The sequence below is a fragment of the Misgurnus anguillicaudatus genome, chromosome 18, assembly GCF_027580225.2.
Source record: "Misgurnus anguillicaudatus chromosome 18, ASM2758022v2, whole genome shotgun sequence".
NCBI classification, from domain to species: Eukaryota; Metazoa; Chordata; class Actinopteri; order Cypriniformes; family Cobitidae; genus Misgurnus; species Misgurnus anguillicaudatus.
This window is the reverse complement of record NC_073354.2, coordinates 7,486,597-7,506,995: the sequence shown is the minus strand read 5'-3', so window position 1 is coordinate 7,506,995 and position 20,399 is coordinate 7,486,597. Positions and strand designations below refer to the sequence as shown.

At 45.9% G+C, this 20,399-nt stretch overlaps 2 protein-coding genes across 5 annotated transcripts in view; one reads left to right on the top strand and one right to left on the bottom strand.

Annotated features, from left to right (window-relative positions):
- Positions 1-15,219: 15,219 nt before the first annotated feature.
- Positions 15,220-15,962, bottom strand: LOC141350373 (transcription factor CP2-like protein 1). The gene has a single exon (XM_073855449.1). It carries the CDS (start codon positions 15,867-15,869, stop codon positions 15,303-15,305), a length of 567 nt encoding a protein of 188 aa, XP_073711550.1. The 5' UTR covers positions 15,870-15,962; the 3' UTR covers positions 15,220-15,302.
- Positions 15,963-17,285: 1,323 nt separating this feature from the next.
- senp6a (SUMO specific peptidase 6a) overlaps positions 17,286-20,399 on the top strand; it is a 35,010-nt gene continuing 31,896 nt past the window's right edge. For 2 of the 4 annotated variants that reach the window (XM_073855708.1, XM_073855707.1), the window contains exon 1: positions 17,286-17,703. In XM_073855708.1, coding sequence (XP_073711809.1) covers positions 17,673-17,703 — 31 coding nt within the window. In that variant the 5' untranslated portion in view covers positions 17,286-17,672. The remainder of the gene's footprint in view (positions 17,704-20,399) is intronic. The other 2 variants (XM_073855709.1, XM_073855706.1) reach the window with 1 other exon arrangement.

Here is a 20,399-nt window from a genome sequence, read left to right as displayed (position 1 = left end):
AAAAAAAACTTGTAGTGTAGTTTTATCTTTAGGAGGAAATGTGTTGTTACTGAGGGTATGAAGAGGAACATCACTGCTGCCCTCTGCTGAGAAACATCACACTTCACATCTTAAATGTTAAAATGTTATATCGACACTTAATTCAGTTAAAGAAAGTCATTGTGTAGCTGTGTTACTTTAAAAGAAACAAAATCCAAGCTTATTGTGAGCAGAAACAGCTAATTTCACAATGAGAAGACCATAAAGTATTGTGACACCAGCCTGTAAAAAGTCATTCTATAGGCTTGTAGATTTGATGAAATTTAATATGTAAACTGTATTAAATAAAATTAATTTCATCTAGTTTGGTAATTTTTTGTGTTAAAATTACTTAAAAATGACTGGAATAAAAACTACTTATTTTTTGTGAAGGATTTAACTATTCTTATTGTGTATCTGCGAATGTAGCGAATACTGAATAAATCCAACGTCATACGAATAAGCTGTTTTTAATTAAAAAACATTTCAGGCTGATATGCAGGTCGTAAGCGCTGAGCAGACGGATTTAGGAAATATAACTTTTTGTGTGAATTGTGCCACAATTCAAAGTTTTGCAAGCATTTCAGTCGAGGATGTATGTTTTTTAAACAAGAATCTGCAGTAGGTTCATAAAAATATCGTCTATTTAAACATTTCCTTCGAGTTTTTGGCGATGGGAGCTCCAGATAATCAGCAGGCGTTCAGCGCTCATATATACCGGACAACGGCGCCTCACCTTCTGATGAGAAACCACTGCAGGCAGAGCCGGCCCTAGACCTTCCGGGGCCCTAAGCACAATTTGGTCGGGGGTCCATTTGACCGTTTTAAGTAAGGCCTAAAGAAAATAAATGACTACCTTGTAACTATACTGAACATATAATATTTTTTAATTTTTTCTATTAAATTATGTTTTAATTATTCTATGTATACTGTATGTTAGTTATCTTTTTTAAGCTGCTGGTCCTGAGTACGCATTTCGTTCTTATGTGGCAACATGTAGCCTACAGAATGACAATAGAAGGTGGTCCCGGACAGGGATTCTCTTAAGCCAGGACTCGGCCTTAGTTTAATTAGAAAACATAACTAATTTTAACAAACATGCCTTACTAAAACATTATTTCGGACATATCGGCACGAGTCCGTCGAGCCCATCCCAACGTTGCCGACAGGACTCCGTCGAGTCCAGTGCCAAACGTGTCAGCACGACTCCGTCAAGTCTATCGAGCCCGACTCCGTCGAGCGTGTCTCAACGTTGCCGACGCGACTCGGACGAGTTAAGTGCCAAACCTGTGGACACGACTCCGTCAATGAGTGAGTCAAGTGCCAAACGTGTCGGCACGACTCCGTCGAGCCCATCCCAACTAGTGTTGTCAAAATTATCGATATTTCGATACATATCGTAACTGAAATTTTAAAATGATTCCAATACTCGTGTCCCGCGGAATCGATACTCCGAGACGAGCTGCGAGTTGTTTTTTTATGTAACTCTGCAAACACCAGCTGCGCGCTCTCGCTCTCTCTCCTTTTCTTTTAAACGGCGCCGCACACACAGTGCACGTGAATGCAGTGCTCCGCCTCCTCTCCTCGTCTCGTTCGCTCTGGTTTAACAGTACAAGAAAGCCAAGCAGTATTGCTGTGTGGAGGTTTTTTCGGATGTGAGTCAATTAAACATGGGAAGCCAAAGGACACAAGTGAAGTAAGCCAAATATGCGTTGCTACAGAGCCGCGTGCTAACGGCGCTAGCAAAGCACTGAAGGACCGACACGCCAACGAGAGATTGATAATCATCACTAAGTATTAATTCTAGACTTACCAAATTGTTGTTGATATGCGTGTTGTCACGTTTTGCCTGTAATGACCCAAGTTAATACAATCGCCTCACAGTTATCAGACTTAGGAAATTAGACAGCATTTTAGCTGACAAGAAAAAACTTTTACTGTGGTAAAAAGTAAATGAACCAAGATACTGTTGTGCTTTAAGTTCACAAAAACACGTCATTTATTAACCCTCATGTCGTTCAGTGAGGTATATTTTCCACATTTACACTATAATCTGTTTATCATATAAATGTTAATGTATTAACATTAACAAACAAAAAGCAATGTATTTGTTTAAGTACTTGATTATCTTTTTTTACTATGCTAATGCTCAATAAAAACTGAAATAATGCTGCTAAAATTATTCTTTTTTTACCTTGAATGCCATTGCTCTAATTTATTTTTTATATTTTGATATATTTTATATTTTGCTTAAATGTTTAATATATCTGCTGTTCATATGTTCGTTTATTAGTGTGTTATATGATTAGAATGTTGTCCCATTTTTAATATAAAGCACAGCAATGAGATTTGAGAGTGTTTCTCCCTTTTCAGAAAAAGTATCGGAATCGAAATCATCGACATAGTATCGGTATCGAACCAATAATTTTGGGATCGTGACAACACTAATGCCAACATTGCTGACGGGACTCGGTCGAGTGCCAAACGTGTCGGCACGACTCCGTCGAGCCCGTCCCAACGTTGCCGACGCGACTCGGTCGAGTCAAGTGTCAAACGTGTCGGCACGACTCCGTCAAGCCCGTCCCACCGTTGCCGACGCGACTTGGTCGAGTCAAGTGCCAAACGTGTCGGCACGACTCTGTCGAGCCCGTCCCAACTTTGCAGACGGGACTCAGTCGAGTCAAGTGCCAAATGTGTCGGCACGACTCCGTCGAGCCCGTTCCAATGTTGCCAACTCGACTCTGTCGAGTCAAGTGCCAAACGTGTCAGCACGACTCCGTCGAGCCCGTCCCAACGTTGCCGACGTGACTCGGTTGAGTCAAGTGCCAAACGTGTCGGCACGACTCCGTCGAGCCCGTTCCCAATGTTGCCGACGCGACTCGGTCGAGTCAAGTGCCAAATGTGTCGGCACGACTCCGTTGAGCCCATCCCAACGTTGCCGACGCGACTCGGTCAAGTCAAGTGCCAAACGTGTCGGCACGACTCCGTCGAGCCCGTTCCAACGTTGCTGACGCGACTCGGTCGAGTTAAGTGCCAAACCTGTCGGCACGACTCCGTCGAGCCCGTCCCAACGTTGCCAACGCGACTCGGTCCAGTCAAGTGCCAAACGTGTCAGCACGACTCCGTCATGTCAAGTGCCAAACGTGTCAGCACGACTCCGTCGAGCCCGTCTCAACGTTGCCGACGCGACTCGGTCGAGTCAAGTGCCAAACGTGTCGGCACGACTCCGTCGAGTCCGTCCCAACGTTGCCGACGCTTCTCGGTCCAGTCAAGTGCCAAACGTGTCAGCACGACTCCGTCAATTTGTGAGTCAAATGCCAAACGTGTCGGCACGACTCCGTCAAGCCCGTCCCAATGTTGCCGACGCGACTCGGTCGAGTCAAGTGCCAAATATGTCGGCACAACTCCATCGAGCCCGTCCCAATATTGCCGACGGGACTCGGTCGAGTCAAGTGCCAAACGTGTCGGCACGACTCCGTTGAGCCTGTCGCAACGTTGCAGACGCGACTCGGTCGAGTTAAGTGCCAAACCTGTCGGCACGACTACGTCGAGCCCGTTCCCAACGTTGCCGACGCAACTCGGTCGAGTCAAGTGCCAAACGTGTCAGCACGACTCCGTCAATTTGTGAGTCAAGTGCCAAACGTGTCGGCACGACTCCTTCAAGCCCGTCCCAACGTTGCCGATGGGACTCCATCGAGTCAAGTGCCAAACGTGTCGGCACGACTCCGTCAAGCCCGTCCCAACGTTGCCGACGCGACTCGGTCGAGTCAAGTGCCAAACGTGTCGGCACGACTCCGTCGAGCCCGTCCCAACGTTGCCAACGGGACTCCATCGAGTCAAGTGCCAAACGTGTCGGCACGACTCCGTCGAGCCCGTTCCAACGTTGCTGACGCGACTCGGTCGAGTTAAGTGCCAAACCTGTCGGCACGACTCCGTCGAGCCCGTCCCAACGTTGCCGACGCGACTCGGTCCAGTCAAGTGCCAAACGTGTCAGCACGACTCCGTCGAGTCAAGTGCCAAACGTGTCAGCACGACTCCGTCGAGCCCGTCCCAACGTTGCCGACGCGACTCGGTCGAGTCAAGTGCCAAATGTGTCGGCACGACTCCGTCGAGCCCGTCCCAATATTGCCGACGGGACTCCGTTGAGTCAAGTGCCAAACGTGTCGGCATGACTCCGTCGAGCCCGTCCCAACGTTGCCCACGCGACTCGGTCGAGTCAAGTACCAAACGTATCGGCACGACTCCGTCAAGCCCGTTCCCAACGTTGCCGACGGGACTCGGTGGAGTTAAGTGCCAAACGTGTCGGCACGACTCCGTCAAGCCCGTCCCAACGTTGCCGACGGAACTCGCTCAAGTCAAGTGCCAAACGTGTCGGCACTACTACGTCGAGCCCGTCCCAACGTTGCCGACGGGACTCCATCGAGTCAAGTGACAAACGTGTCGGCACGACTCCATCAAGCCCGTCCCAACGTTGCCGACGCGACTCGGTCGAGTCAAGTGCCAAACGTGTCAGCACGACTCCGTCAATTTGTGAGTCAAGTGCAAATTGTGTCGGCACGACTTCGTCGAGCCTGTCCCAACGTTGCCGACGCGACTCGGTCGAGTCAAGTGCCAAACGTGTCGGCACGACTCCGTCGAGCCCGTCCCAACGTTGCCAACGGGACTCCATCGGGTCAAGTGCCAAACGTGTCGGCATGACTCCGTCGAGCCCGTCCCAACGTTGCCTACGCGACTCGGTCGAGTCAAGTGCCAAACGTGTCAGCACGACTCCGTCGAGCCCGTCCCAACGTTGCCGACGCGACTCGGTCGAGTCAAGTGCCAAACGTGTCAGCACGACTCCGTCAATTTGTGAGTCAAATGCCAAACGTGTCGGCACGACTCCGTCAAGCCCGTCCCAATGTTGCCGACGCGACTCGGTCGAGTCAAGTGCCAAATATGTCGGCACAACTCCATCGAGCCCGTCCCAATATTGCCGACGGGACTCGGTCGAGTCAAGTGCCAAGCGTGTCGGCACGACTCCGTTGAGCCTGTCCCAACGTTGCAGACGCGACTCGGTCGAGTTAAGTGCCAAACCTGTCGGCACGACTACGTCGAGCCCGTTCCCAACGTTGCCGACGCGACTTCGTCGAGTCAAGTGCCAAACGTGTCGGCACGACTCCTTCAAGCCCGTCCCAACGTTGCCGACGGGACTCCATCGAGTCAAGTGCCAAACGTGTCGGCACGACTCCGTCAAGCCCGTCCCAACGTTGCCGACGGAACTCGTTCAAGTCAAGTGCCAAACGTGTCGGCACTACTACGTCGAGCCCGTCCCAACGTTGCCGACGGGACTCCATCGAGTCAAGTGACAAACGTGTCGGCACGACTCCATCAAGCCCGTCCCAACGTTGCCGACGCGACTCGGTCGAGTCAAGTGCCAAACGTGTCGGCACGACTCGGTCGAGTCAAGTGCCAAACGTGTCGACACGACTCCGTCGAGCCCGTCCCAATGTTGCCGACGCGACTCGGTCGAGTCAAGTGCCAAATGTGTCGGCACGACTCCGTTGAGCCCGTCCCAACGTTGCCGACGCGACTCGGTCGAGTCAAGTGCCAAACGTGTCGGCACGACTCCGTCGAGCCCGTCCCAACGTTGCCAACGGGACTCCATCGAGTCAAGTGCCAAACGTGTCGGCACGACTCCGTCGAGCCCGTTCCAACGTTGCTGACGCGACTCGGTCGAGTTAAGTGCCAAACCTGTCGGCACGACTCCGTCGAGCCCGTCCCAACGTTGCCGACGCGACTCGGTCCAGTCAAGTGCCAAACGTGTCAGCACGACTCCGTCGAGTCAAGTGCCAAACGTGTCAGCACGACTCCGTCGAGCCCGTCCCAACGTTGCCGACGCGACTCGGTCGAGTCAAGTGCCAAACGTGTCGGCACGACTCCGTCAAGCCCGTCCCAACGTTGCCAACTCGACTCGGTCGAGTCAAGTGCCAAACGTGTCGGTACGACTCCGTCGAGCCCGTCCCAACGTTGCCGACTGGACTCGGTCGAGTCAAGTGCCAAACGTGTCAGCACGACTCCGTCAATTTGTGAGTCAAGTGCCAAACGTGTCGGCACGACTTCGTCGAGCCCGTCCCAACGTTGCCGACGCGACTCGGTTGAGTCAAGTGCCAAATGTGTCGGCACGACTCCGTCGAGCCCGTCCCAATATTGCCGACGGGACTCCGTCGAGTCAAGTGCCAAACGTGTCGGCATGACTCCGTCGAGCCCGTCCCAACGTTGCCTACGCGACTCGGTCGAGTCAAGTACCAAACGTATCGGCACGACTCCGTCAAGCCCGTTCCCAACGTTGCCGACGGGACTCGGTGGAGTTAAGTGCCAAACCTGTCGGCACGACTCCGTTGAGCCCGTTCCCAACGTTGCCGACGCGACTCGGTCCAGTCAAGTGCCAAACGTGCAGCACGACTTCGTCAATTTGTGAGTCAAGTGCCAAACGTGTCGGCACGACTCTGTCGAGCCTGTCCCAACGTTGCCGACGCGACTCGGTCGAGTCAAGTGCCAAATGTGTCGGCACGACTCCGTCAAGTGCCAAACGTGTCGGCACGACTCCGTCAAGCCCGTCCCAACGTTGCCGACGCGACTCGGTCGAGTCAAGTGCCAAACGTGTCGGCACGACTCCGTCAAGTCTATCGAGCCCGACTCCGTCGAGCCCGTCCCAACGTTGCCGACGCGACTCGGTCGAGTCAAGTGCAAAACGTGTCGGCACGACTCCGTTGAGCCTGTCCCAACGTTGCAGATGCGACTTGGTCGAGTTAAGTGCCAAACCTGTCGGCACGACTCCGTCGAGCCCGTTCCCAACGTTGCCGACGCGACTCGGTCGAGTCAAGTGCCAAACATGTCGGCACGACTCTGTCGAGCCCGTCCCAATGTTGCCGACGCGACTCGGTCCAGTCAAGTGCCAAACGTGTCAGCACGACTCCGTCAATTTGTGAGTCAAGTGCCAAACGTGTCGGCACGACTCCTTCAAGCCCGTCCCAACGTTGCCGACGGGACTCCATCGAGTCAAGTGCCAAACCTGTCGGCACGACTCCGTCGAGCCCGTTCCCAACGTTGCCGACGCGACTCAGTCGAGTCAAGTGCCAAACGTGTCGGCACGACTCCGTCGAGCCCGTCCCAACGTTGCCGACGCGACTCGGTCGAGTTAAGTGCCAAACCTGTCGGCACGACTCCGTCGAGCCCGTTCCCAACGTTGCCGACGCGACTCGGTCGAGTCAAGTGCCAAACATGTCGGCACGACTCCGTCGAGCCCGTCCCAATGTTGCCGACGCGACTCGGTCCAGTCAAGTGCCAAACGTGTCAGCACGACTCCGTCAATTTGTGAGTCAAGTGCCAAACGTGTCGGCACGACTCCTTCAAGCCCGTCCCAACGTTGCCGACGGGACTCCATCGAGTCAAGTGCCAAACCTGTCGGCACGACTCCGTCGAGCCCGTTCCCAACGTTGCCGACGCGACTCAGTCGAGTCAAGTGCCAAACGTGTCGGCACGACTCCGTCGAGCCCGTCCCAACGTTGCCGACGCGACTCGGTTTAGTCAAGTGCCAAACGTGTCAGCACGACTCCGTCAATTTGTGAGTCAAGTGCAAAACGTGTCGGCACGACTCCGTCGAGCCCGTCCCAACGTTGCCGACGGGACTCCGTCGAGTCAAGTGCCAAACGTGTCGGCATGACTCCGTCGAGCCCGTCCCAACGTTGCCTACGCGACTCGGTCGAGTCAAGTACCAAACGTGTCGGCACGACTCAGTCAAGCCCATTCCCAACGTTGCCGACATGACTCGGTCAAGTTAAGTGCCAAACCTGTCGGCACGACTCCGTCGAGCCCGTTCCCAACTTTGCTGACGCGACTCGGTCAAGTCAAGTGCCAAACGTGTCGGCACGACTCCGTCGAGCCCGTCCCAACGTTGCCGACGCGTCTCGGTCCAGTCAAGTGCCAAACGTGTCAGCATGACTCCGTCAATTTGTGAGTCAAGTGCCAAACGTGTCGGCACGACTCCTTCAAGCCCGTCCCAACGTTGCCGACGGGACTTCATCGAGTCAAGTGCCAAACGTGTCGGCACGACTCCGTCAAGCCCGTCCCAACGTTGCCGACTAGACTTGGTCGAGTCAAGTGCCAAACGTGTCGGCACGACTCCGTCGAGCCCGTCCCAACGTTGCCGACGCTTCTCGGTTCAGTCAAGTGCCAAACGTGTCAGCAGGACTCCGTCAATTTGTGAGTCAAGTGCCAAACGTGTCGGCACGACTTCGTCGAGCCCGTCCCAACGTTGCCGACGCGACTCGGTCGAGTCAAGTGCCAAATGTGTCGGCACGACTCCGTCGAGCCCGTCCCAATATTGCCGACGGGACTCCGTCGAGTCAAGTGCCAAACGTGTCGGCATGACTCCGTCGAGCCCGTCCCAACGTTGCAGACGCGACTCGGTCGAGTCAAAAGCCAAACGTGTCGGCACGACTCCGTCGAGCCCGTCCCAACGTTGCCAACGGGACTCCATCGAGTCAAGTGCCAAACGTGTCGGCACGACTCCGTCGAGCCCGTTCCAACGTTGCTGACGCGACTCGGTCGAGTTAAGTGCCAAACCTGTCGGCACGACTCCGTCGAGCCCGTCCCAACGTTGCCGACGCGACTCGGTCCAGTCAAGTGCCAAACGTGTCAGCACGACTCCGTCGAGTCAAGTGCCAAACGTGTCAGCACGACTCCGTCGAGCCCGTCCCAACGTTGCCGACGCGACTCGGTCGAGTCAAGTGCCAAATGTGTCGGCACGACTCCGTCGAGCCCGTCCCAATATTGCCGACGGGACTCCGTTGAGTCAAGTGCCAAACGTGTCGGCATGACTCCGTCGAGCCCGTCCCAACGTTGCCCACGCGACTCGGTCGAGTCAAGTACCAAACGTATCGGCACGACTCCGTCAAGCCCGTTCCCAACGTTGCCGACGGGACTCGGTGGAGTTAAGTGCCAAACGTGTCGGCACGACTCCGTCAAGCCCGTCCCAACGTTGCCGACGGAACTCGCTCAAGTCAAGTGCCAAACGTGTCGGCACTACTACGTCGAGCCCGTCCCAACGTTGCCGACGGGACTCCATCGAGTCAAGTGACAAACGTGTCGGCACGACTCCATCAAGCCCATCCCAACGTTGCCGACGCGACTCGGTCGAGTCAAGTGCCAAACGTGTCGGCACGACTCGGTCGAGTCAAGTGCCAAACGTGTCGACACGACTCCGTCGAGCCCGTCCCAACGTTGCCGACGCGACTCGGTCGAGTCAAGTGCCAAACGTGTCGGCACGACTCCGTCGAGCCTGTCCCAACGTTGCCAACGGGACTCCATCGGGTCAAGTGCCAATAGTGTCGGCACGACTCCGTCGAGCCCGTTCCAACGTTGCTGACGCGACTCGGTCGAGTTAAGTGCCAAACCTGTCGGCACGACTCCGTCGAGCCCGTCCCAACGTTGCCGACGCGACTCGGTCCAGTCAAGTGCCAAACGTGTCAGCACGACTCCGTCGAGTCAAGTGCCAAACGTGTCAGCACGACTCCGTCGAGCCCGTCCCAACGTTGCCGACGCTTCTCGGTCCAGTCAAGTGCCAAACGTGTCAGCACGACTCCGTCAATTTGTGAGTCAAATGCCAAACGTGTCGGCACGACTCCGTCAAGCCCGTCCCAATGTTGCCGACGCGACTCGGTCGAGTCAAGTGCCAAATATGTCGGCACAACTCCATCGAGCCCGTCCCAATATTGCCGACGGGACTCGGTCGAGTCAAGTGCCAAACGTGTCGGCACGACTCCGTTGAGCCTGTCCCAACGTTGCAGACGCGACTCGGTCGAGTTAAGTGCCAAACCTGTCGGCACGACTACGTCGAGCCCGTTCCCAACGTTGCCGACGCGACTCGGTCGAGTCAAGTGCCAAACGTGTCGGCACGACTCTGTCGAGCCCGTCCCAATGTTGCCGACGCGACTCGGTCGAGTTAAGTGCCAAACGTGTCAGCACGACTCCGTCGAGCCCGTCCCAACGTTGCCGACGCGACTCGGTCGAGTCAAGTGCCAAACGTGTCGGCACGACTCCGTCGAGCCCGTCCCAACGTTGCCGACGCGACTCGGTTTAGTCAAGTGCCAAACGTGTCAGCACGACTCGGTCGAGTCAAGTGCAAAACGTGTCGGCACGACTTCGTCGAGCCTGTCCCAACGTTGCCGACAGGACTCGGTCGAGTCAAGTGCCAAACGTGTCGGCACGACTCCGTCGAGCCCGTCCCAACGTTGCAGACGGGACTTCGTCGAGTCAAGTGCCAAACGTGTCGGCATGACTCCGTCGAGCCCGTCCCAACGTTGCCTACGCGACTCGGTCGAGTCAAGTACCAAACGTGTCGGCACGACTCCGTCAAGCCTGTTCCCAACGTTGCCGACATGACTCGGTCAAGTTAAGTGCCAAACCTTTCGGCACGACTCCGTTGAGCCCGTTCCCAACTTTGCCGACGCGACTCGGTCAAGTCAAGTGCCAAACGTGTCGGCACGACTCCGTCGAGCCCGTCCCAACGTTGCCGACGCGTCTCGGTCCAGTCAAGTGCCAAACGTGTCAGCATGACTCCGTCAATTTGTGAGTCAAGTGCCAAACGTGTCGGCACGACTCCTTCAAGCCCGTCCCAACGTTGCCGACGGGACTTCATCGAGTCAAGTGCCAAACGTGTCGGCACGACTCCGTCAAGCCCGTCCCAACGTTGCCGACTAGACTTGGTCGAGTCAAGTGCCAAACGTGTCGGCACGACTCCGTCAAGCCCGTCCCAACGTTGCCGACGGTCCCAACGTTGCCGACGGACTCCGTCAGATGCGCAGTTAGTGGAAATGCAAGAAAGATGTAAGTAATCAAACACTGACCATTATACAGCAGTTTGATGACGAGAAATATGAAACTGCAGTGATTGTTAAGGTGACAAGACAAGAAACATTACTGCAGCTGAGCCAGATGGGTGTCCAAATTTAATGTGCTACTTTCACTCCCTCCAGTAATTCACTTACAGTTATTCAGCGTGTTTATTAACAAAATTCAACACCACCCTTTTAGTCTTGAAGTGATCTTTTTACTGTATAATAATTAGATTCATTGTGTTGAACCTGAATGGAGTTTAAATGAGCCCATGTTCATCTTTTGGCTTAAACATTTTATTAAATTTGGTCTTAAAGCCTAATAAAATACCTGTTGAAGTCATTAAAGTAAATTAAATAACAAAAGAAGAAAAAATCACTCACTCGTCCAGACTGTAACTTCTGTGTTGAGCTCTGCTATTTAAAGTAAGTTTAAAGTTTATCATGGAATTTTGATTTCCTGAACAACTTTAACTAAAGTTACTGCAGTTAACAAGAAGCCTTTTGCTTCATTAACAGACAGTTAATTAGATGTGAAAAGTTTAAAATTAATGAATAAATTTTACAGTTAGTATAATGCATGCAATAATACATGCAGGGCAAGAAAAATATTTATCTTATGTGGGGTAATGTGAAGTGATCGTAGATTCATTTATGCTTTTTTTAATAATTACAGTTTTCTTTAATGGGATATGGACCCCCTAAAGTAGCCTTGGCCAACCCATTTCTACAATTCTAGTTTCACCACTGCATTACTGATGTTGTATTTCAACATATTAAGTGTATAATAAGTGTGTGCATATTGTGAATTAATTTAATTAATAAATTATTGATAGCCTTCAGTTAATTGACTAAAATGATCCTATATTAGTTAGCCTATATTAGTTAGTCTTCTGCAAATGACATGGTTTGAAATCTATAGTAATTTGATTCTTTGGTTTTCTGATTTATTAAAATTCATATATGTAGAACAGCGAAATAAGATTTTGATGGACCTCTGTATTTATAAAATCCTGCATATGGCCCTGGACTCCTTCAACATATTAGTTCAATGCATTCTTTGGCACCTTTACTGAAGGCCGTGCAAAGACAGTTTGACCCCAAACCAAAAAAGGGCTAACGTTATATAGAGGGGGGTGGTCCTATTGATATGTTTTTAATAAAACGTGTCTGTAGTGTGTTATAGATGACTAGCATAAGTGATTATAATGTTATTAATCTCCTGATACCCAAGCTTTGGTTTGAATTTTAGATTTCTTCCAGCTATTTTGAGGTTAGGAAAAACAAATAAATATAATATCCAAATATTTTTTTTTAACATGAAGCAGTGTAATTGTTCATGTTTGTGTACAACAGGTTCCAGTTACACAGAATTAAGTATTATGGTGCAAACAACAAAAAAATTTGATTTCCACGTATGTGGACACACCAAGTCTTGGGAGGTTAAGATAAATATACTTAATTACAAGAATAAAAGTTTGACAAACTGCTAAATATTCTATTATACGACTTACCAGCTGGCTTGATGGAGATTTGAATCCAGTTACAATGTTGAATTGCCTTTAGCAGCCTTCCCTTCCATGCCTTAGCCCTCTGTCTCTGTCTACTTTTTGTGAAGGCATTGTTGGTTTGTTTTTTGTCTACAAAGTGTGCCAACAACAGACATTTGTTGTTACTTATATTAGATCCCTACTGAAAAAGTCTCCCAGCTTGGTTTTAGCTGGTTTTGCCAGGCTGAGAAAACCAGCTTAAACCAGCTACCAGCTTGCTAGTCTTAGCTGGATTTGATCGGGTACATTAATTTGATTAGACAAGCATTGTAATTCTAAGTGTGGATTTGTTATTTGATTGCTAAGTTGTTTTCACTTTTAGAAGACTGAGAGCAAATCATTACAAAGACAAATTACTAATTCAGCGGATCGACAACTGAAGTAATGTAATTAACCTACCTGTTAATGCAAACGAACTTCGGGAACTGTCGCCTCCACTACAGATTGTGAGAAAGATGCTGCAGAGCGGGCGGGAAAACACGAAGTGGATCATCGAAGTGGATCTTTAGCGGAGCGGTTGAGCCACCTGACTGTTTTTCTTCTTACCATAAAATAACCCAACAGAGTGTAAACATATCGGTTACTACAGTAACCTCGGTTCCCTGAGAAACCAGACGTTCTATGTGACGTTTTACATTCTATAATGAATTATGTCATCGTGTCACATCGTAAGGGACGGAAATCCCTTATATTTACAACTGTAGGGAAAGTGGGGTGATTTGTGCCAGCGGGGAAGTTGTGCCACCCCGTGTTTCTGGGGAACCATAGAAGAAATCGGTCATGTGTCCACACATTTTTGATAACTGAAGCACTTTGGTGTTGTAAAATAACTTTAAATAAACCTTAAATTAGTAATTTTGTATTGAATTTTAGCTTTTATAAACATTACAGTTTCTGAGATCAAAATATACTGTTTTATTTCAATAATCAATGGCACAATTTACCCTAATGCATTTTCTCCAAAGGCACAACTTACCCCGCACCAGGGGCAAGTTGTGCCACAAGACCACTTTTTTTTCAGAAAGCTATATTTCTTAAATACTGTATTTCAGATCGAAAGTGATTGTTCCCAGATATACACCACATCCTGAAATATATGTTCATATTGTAGTTGGAACCATTACTATCTTGGCCTATAAGTTTAAAGTCACTTTAAGTAAAAACTGGCACAACTTACCCCACTCTCCCCTATACTGTTTGATTTCATTGAATACACTATATATTTATCTGAGAATTCATCTCAAGACTTTTCTCACTGATTTTATCTTTGTCAGCCGAACCCCATTGACCTAAATTATTTACTTGAAATCCCACTGAGAATATAAGAAAATATTTCAATAATTTAATAGCATTTTTATGTTAAACTTTATAAGGACATTTATTTTTGTCCGTTTTAAAGTTTTTATGAATGGCATTTTACATTGTTGATATTTAAATATGTTATTAAATTATCATCTGGATAATTCTCCGGTAATTCATTGGTACATAAAACACATTGTCCATTCCAGTTTTGTATATCTTGTAGTGTTGTGTAGTTACATGACATGCAGATTAAGTTGTGATAAAATTTAGCAAAATTAAGCACCATAAAAATAATATATGTTGTTATGTATTTTATGAAGAAAAACAGCTTGCTTAGATTGTAGTAGTATACAAATATCTATTTGAAAAAATATTTTTATTCAAAAGTTACAACAGAAAAATAAAAACTTCACAGACAAAAAAGCTAAAGATTTGATAAAAATGTCAACAGCAATCACTAAAGGGATAGTTTAGTCAAAAAAATAAACTCTATGTATGAGCTTTTTTATTCTGTTAAACACAAAAGAAGATATTTAGATAAAGGATAATAGGAACACAATCAACAGTATCCACTAACGTACATAGTAGGATAAACAAATACTATAAAAGTAAATGGATCCCGTCAACTGTGTGCTCATCATCATTTATCAAAATGTCTTCTAAATGACAAAATATAAAAAAGTGCAACAATTTAATATTATAATTAATTAAAAATGTTAAGTATCAACTTTGACAACATTTTCTCTTAAAACAAAACTGAACTGTACAGTTATACAAAGCTCTTCTCTGTTTATTCACATCACATTCTTGCAGGATATACAACTTAAAATCACACAGTCTGTTAAAATAAGCTAATAGGATTCATAATTTTCTAGTAGCTGGTCACTTCAGTACAACATGGTAAACATCATTACTTTCATCTGCAATCACACAGGTAAAAAAAGAGCGAACATTAACCAAATACAGTATTATAATAAGCACAAGGACATTAAGAATTAAATGTGAATCCATTAATTGGATTGATGTTTTACATTGTAGCTTGTTATTTAAAACACTTTTAAAAGTCAGATCCATTAAATTGTGACACAATCATATTGTATTCTTAAAAACACACTGATTTACTTCATATTTGTATCTATTATATAAAAGTCCTGGTTATAAAAGCACCTTTAAGCAATGGACATCTGGTTTATTTTCTCCTGATAAGTACAACCTGACAAACAAAAAGCTATCAGTATAGTTGAGATAAGTGTCATGTCCATGAAGTTACCTTTCAAAGTGCTGATGAAGCTGGTCTCCTCTGTGAAGTTCTGCACCATCTGAACAAACACAGTATTTGTATTATATTCCTGGATAATTATATTTTCAGGCTCTTTATTTTAACAATCAGTAGCTGGATTGATTATGGATTATGAGGGAAAGGTCTGCTGCTATGAAAACCTGTGTGCTTTTCAAAACCATCACTTACATTGATCTGTTATACAGTTGCCATAAATGTCAATTAAAACTTTAAAATAAAACTTTTTTCTAAGAAAAGTACCCAAAACTTCTAGCTAATCTATAGGACCATCTTCTGCCCTCTTACCGCATCTGAAACCAAGACGTAAATCCCTGTCGGCCCTTGTCTGTATAAATGATGAATCTGCTGTGAGGACACATCGTATAGATTGGCTATCTTCTCAGCAAGCTCAAACACAGGAAGGTCCTCTAGGTAGAGGGCATGGTAGACTACAAACAAAAAAATGAAAAGCCGGAGTATTAGGAATACGTCTGAATGGTTCCTGCATGTCACAGGTATCATAAACACTGTGCTGTCTCTTACCTCCAGCAGCCCCTCCTTTGGCATGTGATTGATATCTATTCTGTAGCTGAGAGTGAGACATGGTTGTAAGCACCTGACAGACATTAAAGCGAAAAGATCAAACAATATGATTATGAAGCATAAAATTTGGATCATGGTGACGGGTGAGCAGTGTTTATTTAAAGAGACAGCTCCCCTCCCCTCAATTGTATTAAAAAGACTGATTCCATCAGCAGGCCCACAGATTTGAATGAAGTCGTCTCTGCTCATTTTAAGCAAACCAGAACCTGCCGTGTTATTTAAAGAATAATCAAGCACTAACATTTTAGGTAAAACATGGGTACTATGGCTCTGTTCTGAAATTTAATGATATGTCCATAAAGACAGCACTTTAAGACATCATAGTTGCACTCCTGACATAAAAATGTTTAGGTTAAATTGTAATCTGTTGCTTTGTGGAAAAGGCTATCCCAGAATGCACTGTGGTGAGCTCACAGAAAAACATTACTGAGCTGGAAAATGTATACGTATATAAAAAACAGTGCCTTGTGCACTTTACATAAAGTGTTAGTTGGATTGTCAATCAAGCAATGTTGGTAAAGCACTGAGCAATTGGTTGCAATTCACAATCTCACCGCTAGATGCTGCAAATAAAATCTATACAGTGGATCTTTAAATAAATACTTCCCACAAACCTAATTTTTTTATTATTTACCCATAAAATATAAAACAAGTATATTTTTGCAGTTATATTTAATTTTAATTTGATCAAACCTGTTATGTTTACATACAAAGTTTTTCTTGCAATGCAATATGAATATAAATGCTTCAAAAATATAAATATTTAAAATATATATTTCAAAATATACAAAAAATGGCCAAGGGCAAAGATTAATCGTGATTAAACGATACAAAATAAAAGTGATTTTTTTTTGCATAATATATGAGTGTGTGTATTTAAGAAACATTTACATGTGTATATAGCCTATAGCAACATTTATATTTTTATATATTCTATATGATATATAAATAAAAATGATATATAAATAAAACATTAGACACACACATATTATGCAAAAAAGCACTTTTATTTTGTGTGCGATTAATCGTGATTAATCTTTGCCCAGCACTAAACATATTTCAAAATATATTTCAGTAGATATATATTTTTTGTATATCTTGAAATATATTTAAAATGATACTAGTTTTTTTTTTGCCATATGGGATGTAAATCAATGGTGCTCCAGATATGTTAGCAGAAACAAGAAAGTTATACAGGTTTGAAATAACTTGAGGGTGAGTAAATTATGACATTTATTTTATTTGGGGTGGGGGTGAACTATTCCTTTTGCAGACGTTTTCACATTTCATGTCAATTTCTTCCCATAAATCAGACATTTTTTCTGTGTTTGCATGGCTAAAATGTTTTATTATCCATCCACGGATCACAGTAATGTTCTCCAAAAAAAAAAAAAAAAAAAAAACAACAACACGTGACCAACTCTAAAAATCTTTACTACTATTACTCTACTTTAATGTAAACTACTGAAATGTTTGTATATTTATTTTTGCATAGCACTGCAAATATAGTCATGAATACGCGTCCAAAAACGTGGTAATACCAGGGTACGATTTTTTAAAGCAAATGTGCATGTTAACACAATTCATTATTTAAAAATTATAACTGAATTACTAGTAAATAAATAGCTTTAGTGTAAAAATGATTCTACAAAAGTCTCGGCGGAAGTGACGCAGGATGTGCCTCAACAGCGCCTCGACTCGTGCTGCAGAATAACAACTGTAAACCCGCTTAGAGTTTATAAAAAGATCGTGCAATTTCGTGTTTATCTGAATGCATTTATTATGACACACTTCTCGATTAATCTCCTTTAATAATAAAATCACATATTCGAAACGGATATATTGAGTTTATTGTTGCTTTCATCGGGATTTCTCTTCAGTTGGACTGAAGATAAACACAAAGCGGCTCATTTCACACGATTCACATTGATATATAAAAACTTGTCATGACAAATATGTGAAATAATAAAGTGATTCGATGCACATGTGAAGTGACTGAAGTCGCGTGAGTTAAGTTTGGACTCGTCTCTGAGGTGATGGATAATAATGGATCATAAAAAGAGTCTTTTTATTAAAGGTAAGGCTGTCATATATGTGTGTATTTATTGTGTTTAAGTAATTATGTGTATTTATGTATTCATCTATCGTGAATCCATCTCGATGGTTTTGTGTTAATTTCTATATTTTTATCAGTTTTTACCGTGTGTATTAACTCGTGTGCTAAACATGCAGCCTTCCATACACAAATTATGCACGTATTTATGAGCTAAATAAAGAAGACATGTCATTAAAATCAAGTAAATATGACTTCATATGTGAATATTGTAAGGTTTTGCTCTTGTTTAAGCATTCGTTTTAGCATTAGTGCACGGGTGTTATAATAGACTCAGGCCTTGAAGCTAATACATGCTATATATATACACAATACAAACACACGTTATATAATTATTTTAAAATGATGAACTAGTTATATTACAAACCAACAGTGTTTATATTTTTTCTGTCTTATAGTAATTGTGTCTTTATATATTTGCGTTTATGACAGCTGTATTTTATTCAATGTCTTAGTGGTGTTTCTCCAGGGTTTAGCTTTAGCGCGGCCCTTCAAACACATACTCGAATACAACATTATAATCTGATTTACTCATAACTAATTCACAAAACATACAATATAAATAATTTCATTGAAATGATCTAACACTACATGTTAAATATCATGCTAAATGCTAACTAAACTATAAAATTCATATAGTAATGTGTATATGTTTTATATATTGTATTTGGTTTACAAAAAAGCTGTGGTTGTAGTTTGTATTTTGTGATACTATTTTCATATATAGAATATTTCTTACTATTAAATTGCAGGTGGTCATCATGTAGTTTTAACCCAACTTGTACCATGTTCGCACTGTCAGTCCAAATCAGATTTTTCTACATATCCGATTGGAATGTGTTTATATTTAGAAGGTGTGAACAGCAAAAAACACGCTGTTTCAAGCTGCATTCATATGTGGTTTGAAATCCTATTCAAATCGTTCTCACACAATGTAAAAGTAAGCACGTCAGATGTTGTGGGAGGAGCAAGGTTGTTATGTTATTGTTGACATGCGGGTAAAGAGGGCAGCAAGGAAAAAACTGCATATGCCAGCTTTCTATGTTTCTGCCGCTGCTTTATTAGACGCAGTAGTCCAGAACCGCGGTTATGCATTCAAACACCAACTTAAAACACCTACACACTATTACAGAAAACAAAAAAGCGCTACAGTACGTCAATGATGCCCAGGCGCGCTGAAATTTCTTGTGTGCCAGGGTGCGTCAACAATTTACTCATTCTAAACTCCTGTGTTGTGCGCATTAGAAGTTCAGGTGCACGAAGGAGTCCGTGCTGCACGCATTATAAGTTCAGATGCGAGGAGGAGTTTGTGCTGCACGCATTATAAGTTCAGATGCGAGAAGGAGTTTGTGCTGCACGCATTATAAGTTCAAGTGCGAGAAGGAGTTCGTGCTGCACGCATTACAAGTTCAGATGCGAGGAGGAGTACGTGCTGCACGCATTACAAGTTCAGGTGCGAGGAGGGGTCGGTGCTGCACGCATTTCAAGTTCAGATGCGAGAAGGAGTTTGTGCTGCACGCATTACAAGTTCAGATGCGAGGAGGAGTTTGTGCTGCACGCATTACAAGTTCAGATGCGAGGAGGAGTTTGTGCTGAACGCATTACAAGTCCAGATGCGAGAAGGAGTTTGTGCTGCACGCATTACAAGTTCAGATGCGAGAAGGAGTTTGTGCTGCACGCATTACAAGTTCAGATGCGAGGAGGAGTTCGTGCTGCACGCATTACAAGTTCCGATGCGAGGAGGAGTTCGTGCTGCACGCATTACAAGTTCAGATGCGAGGAGGAGTTTGTGCTGCACGCATTACAAGTTCAGATGCGAGGAGGAGTTTGTGCTGCACGCAATACAAGTTCAGATGCGAGGAGGAGTTTGTGCTGCACGCATTACAAGTTCTGATGCGAGAAGGAGTTTGTGCTGCACGCATTACAAGTTCATATGCGAGAAGGAGTTCGTGCTGCACGCATTACAAGTTCATATGCGAGAAGGAGTTCCTGCTGCACGCATTATAAGTTCAGATGCGAGGAGGAGTTTGTGCTGCACGCATTACAAGTTCAGATGCGAGGAGGAGTTTGTGCTGCACGCATTACAAGTTCAGATGCGAGGAGGAGTTTGTGCTGCACGCATTACAAGTTCAGATGCGAGAAGGAGTTTGTGCTGCACGCATTACAAGTTCAGATGCGAGGAGGAGTTCGTGCTGCACGCATTACAAGTTCAGATGCGAGAAGGAGTTCGTGCTGCACGCATTACAAGTTCAGGTGCGAAAAGGAGTCCGTGCTGCACGCATTACAAGTTCAAGTGCGAGGAGGAGTCCGTGCTGCACGCATTATAAGTTCAGATGCGAGGAGGAGTTTGTGCTGCACGCATTACCAGTTCAGATGCGAGGAGGAGTTTGTGCTGCATGCATTACAAGTTCAGATGCGAGAAGGAGTTTGTGCTGCACGCATTACAAGTTCAGATGCGAGGAGGAGTTTGTGCTGCACGCATTACAAGTTCAGATGCGAGGAGGAGTTTGTGCTGCACGCATTACAAGTTCAGATGCGAGGAGGAGTTTGTGCTGAACGCATTACAAGTTCAGATGCGAGAAGGGTTGCCGCGGTGACAGAATTTTCCCACCGGTTAATCAGCGCGTCACAAACCCGGTTATCCCGGTATCACCGGGTGG

Coding starts and splice junctions, on each gene's coding strand:
- LOC141350373 (XM_073855449.1), bottom strand. CDS start 15,869: ATGTTAGTGCTTGATTATTCTTTAAATAACACGGCAGGTTCTGGTTTG.